Source organism: Sinocyclocheilus rhinocerous, unplaced genomic scaffold, assembly GCF_001515625.1.
Source record: "Sinocyclocheilus rhinocerous isolate Xijiao unplaced genomic scaffold, SAMN03320098_v1.1 scaffold753, whole genome shotgun sequence".
Taxonomy (NCBI): Eukaryota; Metazoa; Chordata; class Actinopteri; order Cypriniformes; family Cyprinidae; genus Sinocyclocheilus; species Sinocyclocheilus rhinocerous.
In genome coordinates, this window is record NW_015655991.1 from 1,024,980 (window position 1) to 1,035,165 (window position 10,186).

At 35.5% G+C, this 10,186-nt stretch overlaps 2 protein-coding genes across 8 annotated transcripts in view; both read left to right on the plus strand.

Annotated features, from left to right (window-relative positions):
• The first annotated feature begins 384 nt into the window (after positions 1–384).
• Positions 385–6,134, plus strand: LOC107719015 (solute carrier family 35 member F2-like). Of its 2 annotated transcripts, none has more exons than XM_016526302.1 (9): positions 385–505; positions 2,259–2,388; positions 2,472–2,644; positions 2,963–3,090; positions 3,196–3,355; positions 3,660–3,816; positions 4,450–4,502; positions 4,684–4,838; positions 5,123–6,134. In XM_016526302.1, exons 2-9 carry the CDS (start codon positions 2,273–2,275, stop codon positions 5,372–5,374), a joined length of 1,194 nt encoding a protein of 397 aa, XP_016381788.1. In that variant the 5' UTR covers positions 385–505; positions 2,259–2,272; the 3' UTR covers positions 5,375–6,134. The 2 variants fall into 2 exon arrangements, with proteins under 2 accessions (XP_016381788.1, XP_016381787.1); XM_016526301.1 differs by having other exon boundaries at positions 385–502; positions 2,286–2,388.
• Positions 6,135–6,465: 331 nt separating this feature from the next.
• The window catches only part of LOC107718984 (ELMO domain-containing protein 1-like), a 10,802-nt gene continuing 7,081 nt past the window's right edge, over positions 6,466–10,186 (plus strand). The window contains exons 1-5 of one of the 6 annotated variants that reach the window (XM_016526264.1): positions 6,634–6,748; positions 7,025–7,098; positions 8,259–8,350; positions 8,935–9,080; positions 9,202–9,230. In XM_016526264.1, coding sequence (XP_016381750.1) covers positions 8,280–8,350; positions 8,935–9,080; positions 9,202–9,230 — 246 coding nt within the window. In that variant the 5' untranslated portion in view covers positions 6,634–6,748; positions 7,025–7,098; positions 8,259–8,279. Of the gene's footprint in view, positions 6,610–6,633; positions 6,749–7,024; positions 7,099–8,258; positions 8,351–8,934; positions 9,081–9,201; positions 9,231–10,186 lie in introns of those variants that run through there. The other 5 variants (XM_016526260.1, XM_016526261.1, XM_016526262.1 and 2 more) reach the window with 5 other exon arrangements.

A 10,186-nucleotide genomic window follows, 5' to 3' on the forward strand; every position in this document is an offset into this window, starting at 1 on the left:
ATATTAAGGAGTAGCATATCTTTGAATCCAAACTACTGTATGAATAGTGATAATCTGGAGCCAGTTTGGTCCAAGGACACGATGGGTTCTTTCCCATAACAATCCTAAGGCCGATCAGCTGTAGCTGCAGATACAGATTCGTTCTCGAAATCTACTCTCAGTTCTCATTAATCACCGCTAGAAATAAATGTAACGGCTCAGTTAAATATAGCAATTTCAAAACTATCAATCTTTATATCTAATAAAGTGAATTTCTAATCGATGTAGGATGCCCAGTGCACACAACTTCCGTGTAGTAGTCGTAAACAGCACGCGTCTCTCCCGTTGGCCACAATTTAATAAAGAGGAACTACATTTAAGCTCCAATTGGCTGTTTGGGGAAATGGGCGGGGCTTTAAATTGACCGAGTGCGTTTCCTTGCTTTCATTGAAAAGATGATACTGTGGTTGGATTTTAACTGATAATCCGTAAACTACAGACATGACGGATCAATTATATTCAGGTAATTAACAGACGCTCGGTTTTATTCTTTAACTTGTAAACACGTGACGTTGTGTTTTGTTTTTAGCCTTAGCTTAACAGCATGGCTAACTCTTAAAAAGGTAAGAAATTTGCTTTTTGCTATCAAGCTACGCAACTTCTAGCCTAAAATGCATAATAATTCATTCTTTTTTTTTTATTAATGAGTTCATCCTATTTTGATCTCTGTGATCAAGAAACTGTTTGCTCTGTTTTACATTGTGCCCGACAGCGCCACGTGCTCTGAGAACTGCCGCACTACAACCATCACACCTTCTCAGATGTTTCGCATTTGTGGCCGAAGCACTAGTTTGCATATGCAAACAACACTAATTTTACAGAGCTGTTGAACCTATTTTATTATTATTTTTTTTTTAAACAATCTTCAGCTATTTATATCAGGCTTATGTTGATGTTGTTTTTTTAATAAAGTTTATTTTAAGTTAATTTAAAGTGAATTGTAATTGCTACATGGTGATCTTTAGTATTTGAAGTCATATTCTGTATATTAGAGGCTTTTATATTTTATGTCTTGATCAAGTCAGTATAGGTTTTCTTTATAGAATATTATACACTTATTTAAGTCTTAACATTGGTAAGTATATATAAAAAAGGCCAATTTTCTTTTGATTTTATGAACTTTAAGTGATATTAACCCTTGTGCGACCTTTTGGACATTTTTGTCCTTTTCAGTTTAGTTTTTTTTTTATAATTTTGCCTGTGTTATTGCCAACTGCATAAATTTTTGCACAGGTGTGTATTTTTATTGGAATTTTACTATTTCACTCCCATTTCCTTTAATAAATCTGTTTTGCACTAGGTACAAAAACATGTTCCTCTCAGGACCTTAAGGACAAAAATGTCCCCATTGAAACCCATTAAAACTGCTATTTTTAATCGCAGTGCCATTTAACTGTAAAATTATGCAATTTTTGTTGATAGGCTTTCATTCTATTGGCAAGGGTTGGTATGGATGTCAGAGTGTGGTTTGTATGTGTGTCATAAAAAAAAAAATTGTGTGCGTGTGATAATACCGTGCTATTGAGCCACTCAAAATTACGGCAAGGGAAATTCCCTCACGTGTGTGTTCTTGTAATATTTGAGAGAAAAAAAAACTACTGCAAATCACAAATCCAACCACTGTGTGCACCAGCAGAGTTTTGCTGGCATCTAATGGGGAAAATGTGGTACTGCGCCCAAACAAAATCTTACTGAAAGCTCATTTTTTTAGATATCAACCTCAAATTTGGAATACAACTTGTTTAGATTTATGGCTTTGATTTTCTAGCAGGTATAGAGTTCAACAGGTTTCATAAAATATATATTTTATATAAAACATCGTTCATAAATCATTTTCATAAACCTAAACATCTAGAACTTTTTTTTTGGTTTCACTTTTTAAACTTTTTTTACTTTAACAATAATCTGCCAGGGGTCTTCTTTAAAATGAGACCAAACTTTACTCAGTGCTCCCAAGCTTCTAATTTTTATGAACGTTCTTTGACATGGACATTTTTGTCCACTATGGACCTATGTGTAACTTTTTTAAATTGACGCACAAGGGTTAAACAAGCAATGTCATTTTTTAATTAAAGAGGCCCACCTGAGGTCAGCAATATTGTGAATAAATTCCTAAAGAGATTAAGATTACTTCCACCATTAATCACTAGATGTTACCCAACATCAAAGCCTGTGACTTTCTCTGAAGTTCTTTTCATTTTCTCTGGATTTTCTTGGTGTCAATGTGTAAAATATGGATCGTGAAGTGGGAGAGAACTCCTTTGAACATGGAAGATTGGGAACTCTCAGACGATGGGGAAGATTTCTTTGTGGTCCACGGAATCTCACGTTTAAAGATGTGCTTACATGGTATGTTAAAGATCTTTAAAGATGTTTAATGTTTTTACATAACAATTGTCAGATTGCTGGTAACTTAAGAATTGTTTCTACAGGCAGCTCTGCAAAACTATTGCAATGGGTCAAGTCCTGTCTATGCTGATATGTGGGACGGCAGTTACATGTCAGTATTTGGCAAATGCTGGGGTAGAGGCGCCAATGCTGCAAAGCTTCCTCAATTACACCTTGCTGCTGCTCACCTACACTTTAGCCTTAGCCTTCAGGAGAGGTAAGTTGCAGCACACCTACTCTGCATGGAATCACACACTGCTTTTATCAGATGATTAGAACGGGCAGAATATCATTTCCATGACCATGCTTATCATTGCTCCAGATTTTAAATAAACTTATTTGAGGATTCATGCCTGCAAGGCTGATCTTGTGGATTAAAATCTTTAAATGATTTACTGAGTCTCCTCAACATGCTAAATTAAAATGTACTACTCATAAAAATCTTGTTATGTAGCTTTCCTCCAGCAATGCAAGCTAGTACAGAAGATATGGCATATATTTCTGCTGGATTAATCGCAGCTGTTTCGTAATTTAGGTGAAAATAATATTGTTCGAATTCTAAACACAAAGTGGTGGAAGTATTTTCTGATGGCTCTTACGGATGTGGAAGCCAACTACACAGTTGTGAAGGCATACCAGTTCACTACCCTTACAAGTATACAGGTAAGAATGCATCACTCTTTTTCTTTTTATTTGAACCCCCACCCCACACACACACACACATTAATACAATAATTTTGAGTTAATATGATAACTTATGTGTTGTAGCTGCTGGACTGCTTTGTGATCCCGGTTCTGATGGTGCTCTCATGGATCTTTTTGAAAACTCGCTATAGACCGTTGCATGTTATAGCTGTGGCTGTGTGTTTGCTTGGAGTCGGTGCAATGGTGGGAGCAGATCTGCTGGCAGGGAGAGACCAAGGCTCAAGTAAGTACTTTATAGTAGGAAGCAAATAGGGGTATAATCTAATTACACCTTGATTATGCTTTAATATATTCTTCTATATATTCTTTTGTTTTGCCTCTCATGAATCATTTGCCAAAACCTGAGGGTATTTTACTCCTGTTACAAAAGATAAGATTATACAAAAAGAGGACAACTAAAGAAACTACATGAAGAATTTATCATAGGCTGTGGTTTTTTGTTGCTTGAAATGTCATCATCTTGCAGAAAAATAGTTGATCTCTGTGGCTCTGTTTCTTGGGCTTTTTGTGTGTTTCTGTAACTGCAGGTAGTCATGTGTTGTTGGGGGATGGACTCGTGCTGGTCAGTGCTGCTCTGTACGCAGTGTCTAACGTTTGTCAGGAATACACAGTGAAAAACCTGAGCAGGGTAGAGTTCTTGGGCATGATGGGGCTCTTTGGGACACTCATCAGTGGTGTGCAGATGTAAGTGTTATGTCCACCATCTAATTGTCATAGTGAAATGCCTCCACCATGAGATAAAGCCTTGCTTTTGAAAAGGAGTGGCTATATACACTACCATTCAAAAGTTTTTTTTTTTTTTTTTTTTTGCATAAGAAATTAATACTTTTATTAATCAAGGATTAATTAAATTGATAAAAAGTGACAGTAAAGACATTAACAAAAGATTTTTATTTCAAATAAATTCTGTTCTTAACTAAAGTTACTGAACTGAAAAAAAAAATCACCATGGTATCTACAAAAATGTTTAGCAGCACTGATGATAATAATAGGAAATGTTTCTTGAGTACGATATCAGCATACTAGAATGATTTCTGAAAGATCATGTGACTAAAAACTGGAGTAGTGATGCTGAAAACTCAGCTTTCCCATCACCAGAATGAATTAAATGTAAAAAATATATTAAAATAGAAAACACTTATTTTAAATTGTAATAATATTTCACAATATTACTGTATTTTTGATCCAATAAATGCAGCCTTGGTGTGCATAAGAGAATTATTATATTACTGACACCAAACTTTTGAACACTAGTGCATATGTAAGTCATTAGTCCTAGTTGATTTTTTTACATTTATTTTTTATTTTATTTTGAAGGGCTATATTTGAATCCAAAGCTGTGCCTGTCATCAACTGGAACTTGAAAATATGTAAGTAACTCTAAGTTTTAAATGTTTTTTTTTTCATTGACATTAGCTTGCAATATTATCTAGTCATCATTTACACAAAATTCCAATAAATGTATGTAGTAAGTTTTACAGAAATTTGAGGATTTCCAGATGATCTCTTTATTTGATAAATACTTTAAATACCTGTATGTTTATTCTGTAGGCCTGCTCTTTGTTGCATATACTCTGTGCATGTATGGGCTGTACAGTTTCATGCCTGTAGTGGTAAAGATGACCAGCGCCACGGCTGTGAACCTCTCACTGCTAACTGCTGACCTCTTCAGTCTCTTCTGTGGCATGTTTCTTTTTCGCTACAATGTGAGTAGAACTATTACATTCTCAGCAAATCAATAAAAATGCCAGGACAAAAGAAAAGATTAAAACATTTTCCAATATCTTTGTCACAGTCCTCTTGCTAAATGATAATTGGCCAGGGGTGTTGACAATTTGAGTGGTTGCACTGATTCTTGATATTTGGACACTTGCTTTATATAATAAATCTTTTAATGAAATAGTTTTACTAACTCTAATATGCTGTGGCTTGTTCACATTGATTTTTCAGTTTCTTACAAGTTTTTGAAACTTTCCTTCTTTCTTCACAGTTCTCAGGCCTGTACATCGCGTCTTTTGTGGTGATCACGCTTGGTTTCATCATGTTCAACATCGTACCGACCTACACCGCAGACCAGTCTTATTCCACTAATGACAGAGCGTATCATCTTGCTTCATCTGCAGATGTCCAACAAGATGGAGACATTGTAGTAGACTGGCTGCAAAAGGAAGGACAGGAGAATCAGGACAGGACAGGATCCAGTCACAAAGCATATTGCAACGGATTCTGTTCCCAGATATAAAGCTCTACAATGTAGAGTACAGTATTGAATTTTATAGATTTGCTTTAGAAGGGTTCATATTTTTGCTGAAGTCAGTGTTTAATCCATTATTTAAGGATTTTAAATCCACTTCAGTGTGCCTTGACTATATTTTTATGTACACCAATTTGCATATAAATGTTATTTAAATCCGTTGACACTAAAGTTGACACATTACAAAAATAGAAAGTTGTCATCATGCACTATAATGATCTGTGCAGTACTACCTTAAGAGGTGCTAACATCTCAATTCCATATGAGATGCTGCTCCCAGTATGATTACTGATATTAACATTCTTTGTTTGTCACATTCTGTTTGTCTCACTTGTGTGCTATTTTTATTTGAGTTACAAAATGACTACAAAACTGTACATTTGTTGGTACATTTATTAGTATTGAATGTTTTTGTTTTTTTTCCCCACATTAAAAATGATTATTTTTGACCAGTAAAGTGTTTTTTTTCATTCATAGTTAAGCTGTAATAGTGGTGTTTGTCAAATATGCTAAGTTGGTTTTACATTAAAACATTTTTTGGCTTATAGAACATATTTTAAAGACTCACATATCTCCCCACCCCCATGCCCCAAGGGGGATGATTCTATTCTATACCCACTGTATATTAAAATAATAGCAAGTCATCCTGGAACCCCCTTGAAAGTTTACCGAGGCCCTCTGCTTGAGGACCACACTAGATTTTCTTTATGGACCCCAGGGTCCCAAACCCTGGTTCTAGAGGAGCAAATTCATGGCATTAAATTTCAAATTATGGGAAAACAATTTTATAAAACTCTATGCATGAGTTTTGTCTTTATGTAAAGGAGTGAGAGAGGTCTTCTGGGGTCTTTCCATCTCCAGTATCCCCTCACTGCAGAACAAAGATCCAGGGGGCGGGGTTGGATCCACATCTAGGGGGTGGAGATGGTAGGTTTAGGGGTGGAGATGGGTGGGTTTAGGTATCAGGGGGTGGAGACGGGTAGGTTTAGGTATATGTAAGGTGGGAGGAGTTGGATCTGGATCCAACCTCGCCCCCTGGATTTTGTGTTCTGCAGTGAGGACCATCTCTCCGCCGCCGTGCTGCACAGCAGCGCTGCATTGCGATGCTCTTAAACGCCCGCCCTCTTTAATTCACATGCTCATCATGGAGGAATAGGAACAGGTACCCGCTTTATAGAGAGAGGAGGACAGGCTTATTCCCATTCCCAGCGACATCTTGAAACGTATGTTCTTGTTATTAATTTATCTTTTATCAGATACTCTGATGTATTATTTGATACGCTCTTTTCACACGACCATGTGTGGTGTAGAATAGAGAACAGAGCAGAAGAACACCTATTGCCAGATGAAATAGTCTCGACGGTAAATGACTCCGATTGTCTGTATTATATAACCCATGATATTTGAATTTATTATAAACAGCTCACCTGCCATGAAATAACGCGTCAGACATTAAATATGTGATTGTGTATGTGTAGACCTTATGCTGGTTGTTAGAGCAGTTGCCCACGGCAAATCGGCAACGTCTTAATCCGCCAAACGCCACCTCAAGACATTTCTGTCCACGACAGTTGAATGCAATACAACGATTAAATAAAGATACACTGTGGTTTTTATTTTGAATTATGTTTTGTGCAGGTGGTCAGACCATCCGCGAATGTGAGTTATACTGTTGTAGCAAAGCAGAAAATCGCGATGAAGCATTTTCTGAGGTAAGTACGTCTTTATTGCTTAATAGTGACATATTGCTTCTCATTGCTTAGAAGCTGAAATGCCATTGTTTTCATTTTCCATTGTTAAAAATGCACATTAAATTCACCGTTATACTGATTTTTTTATTGCATGCTTTGTAGTATGGCCCTATTAACCTATGTCATGGATGTGGAAACAAAAACAGAAACAAAATCATTATTCATTATTCTTATCAGGTATTATTATCATCATCATCATCATCATATCATCATCAAAATAATAGAATGAGTTTATATTGCACAATAATAACAAAAGGCTAATAATAATGAGTGTGTGTATATATTAGTTATTATTATTATTATTATTATGAATGATTAACTGTGTCAAAGATGTGGGAAAAAAGATTATATTATAAAATATCATCAGATATTATCGCTATTATGGAACATAGCCTAATTCTATATATAAATATATAGACTAATTTTTATAATTATTTTATGATAGTATTTTGTAGTAGGCTATTGTTAAAATATCCTAATTATAAAATATTAATAAACATATAATTATTAGTGTTATTATTTTTAATTATTGTTATTATATATATTTAAAAATGCTGATTATGACTGATTATTAAATATTGCAAAACATTTTTAAACATCCAGAAAGTATTGCTGTTACTGAAAACTGTTAAAGATATATAACCCCCTCACTCTGAAACAAATGTTCGTGCTGCCAGCTTGACAGACATTAATGGAACCTAAGTAAATATGTCAATGCTTCATATTAGAGATCCAACATGAAAGCTGGTGAGATTACATTTGAACCCCACACTCAGTGGCCTTTTCAAATACTAACATTCATTGTCAGCAACAGCTCTTAAGATGTAAATAACTGAAAAATACCTTTTAATTAACAATCCCTTGGTGAGTCGCCCCCTGCCTTTCAGTTTTAGGTGCTTTCCTATCAGCCACTCCTCTTAATTCTATTGTTTATAATAAATGATGTTGAAAGGCACTAAACCTAATAGGAGGTTGCTCCAAATGCACAAGTATAGATATAGCTATAATGCAATATCAGAACTGGCTATTATTAAAATCCTGGAAAAGGGAATTATCTTTGGGACACGCCATTTCTGTTCAACAGCTTTGATAGACAATAACACCTTTTTTACAAAACACAGGTTTGACCGCAAATTCATTTCATGCCGATGGGGAGGCGAGTCTATCCTGTGAGCAGTAACTCTCAACATAATCAGCAACCGGATTCAAACAGGTTTATTCCTAGTCCAGTGCGTTTCCTGTAGTGAATTAGACTGCAGTTTAGACTGCAGATTAGTATATAATATAGATAGATGGAATCATCCTTGCATTGGTTCAAAACAGATGCATATAGCAGATAAACATGTCAGTAAGTCCTTTGGAGAATACATACTGCTTGATACATGCAGAATATGAAACCTGTTTAAAGAATAATACTTTCAAAATTATATTTTGCTTTCATCATGCAGATCTTTGTAGAACTGTGACCCATTTCATCATAGTGGCCCATTTATCGCTGTCTCGAATCACAGACATGCTTTTTACAATGGGGATTAAGCCTAGCTTTTGTAGACATCAGACCATTATAAGAGAAAAATAATGTGCATTTCTCTTTGAACAGCTTGAGCAGTGTTAATGGAAAACACACATCTGATTCAGTTATTCAGTTCAGGTTTAGAGTACTCAAATATAATGAGCTTTCAAAATACCTCAGTGAGTACGCTTTATTCTGGGACAGAATACACGAGTGTATTAGGCCTGTCAGTATTGGACTTGTGTCATTTTATTCAGGCCTCTTTATTTCTCTGAATCTTCTAGGGTACTGACCCAGTTACTGGTGTTGCTTTACTGTAAGTGTTTGTGGCGGGGCCTGAAGTTTGTCGTCAGGAAGGTGACAGGACGATGTGAGCTTCAATGGATCTGTTACAATAACAAACCTGGTGCTCGAAGGACCCTCAAGATCGGTAAATACAATCAGTGAATTTAGTAGTACATCTACTGTAAAAAACACTATATTTGTAATATTGGCTGTACATGGGGACATTTTTATATATTTATTATTTTGTGTTTCTTTTAATTTCACAGAATCCTCACTCAAATGCTCTAAACATGAGGTGAGTCATGAACTTTATGAATTAAAAATTTTTTTTTTTACACATTTATTGTATCACATTTATTGTATTTATATATTTACATCTTATTTAAATATTTAAAGGGGTCATATGATGTTGCTAAAAAGAACATTATTTTGTGTATTTGGTGTAAATGGTATGTATTTTATAATTTTATGCATTATAAGTAGGATTATTTTAGTATTATTTAAATTCTGTTATATTATTTACTCATATTTTGCTAAGCCTACAATAGCGTTTATTTTATATTTTCAGTTTAATTTTAAAGTGCCCCTATTATGCCATTTCCAACATTGCCTTTCATGCAGTGTGTAATGTAGCTGTATGTGAATGTAAACGATCTGCAAAGTTGTAAAGCTGAAATTGCACAATAAATAAAGTTATTGTCTCCCAAAATAAAGAATCGACTCTACAGCCTAAATGAGACGTTAGTAATTCGAATCCCACTTCCGTGACGGCTACACGTCACGGAGTAACACATTTGCATAATGCGCACCTATGTTCTGCGTTGGCCGGCCGCGAACAACTTGACCCCGCCCACAAACACGTAATTTTTACTGACGACTGCTTCTCTAATCTCGGGGAGTTCAACGCGGGATTCACAAAACGCTTGCTGTTGAAAGATGGATCAGTATCCTGTTTATTTGGACCAGCTGCTCCACTGAATCACAACCTGTAAGTATGATAAATAATAGATGTTTATATTTTCTATAGAGCGTTCAAAATACAGAACTATTGAAATAGGCGTATCGTTTCCGACACACGCTGTACGCCGTAGACCAATCACAACAGACTAGGCCATCTGACCAATCAGAGCAGAGCAGGCTCACGAAAACGAGGGGTTTAGAGAGACTGAATCTTTGAACTGCTTCGAACGAATCGTTTGAGAATCGCTGGAAAATGAGGTGATATTAAATGCATATTTTGAGAAAACGAAA

Excerpts from the sequence above, each read along its gene's own strand:
- LOC107719015 (XM_016526301.1), top strand. The coding sequence starts at position 481 with ATGACGGATCAATTATATTCAG. Across the intron at positions 2,389-2,471 it reads TTTAAAGATGTGCTTACATG|GCAGCTCTGCAAAACTATTG; the intron begins GTATGTTAAAGA and ends TTGTTTCTACAG. Across the intron at positions 4,503-4,683 it reads CAACTGGAACTTGAAAATAT|GCCTGCTCTTTGTTGCATAT; the intron begins GTAAGTAACTCT and ends TTTATTCTGTAG.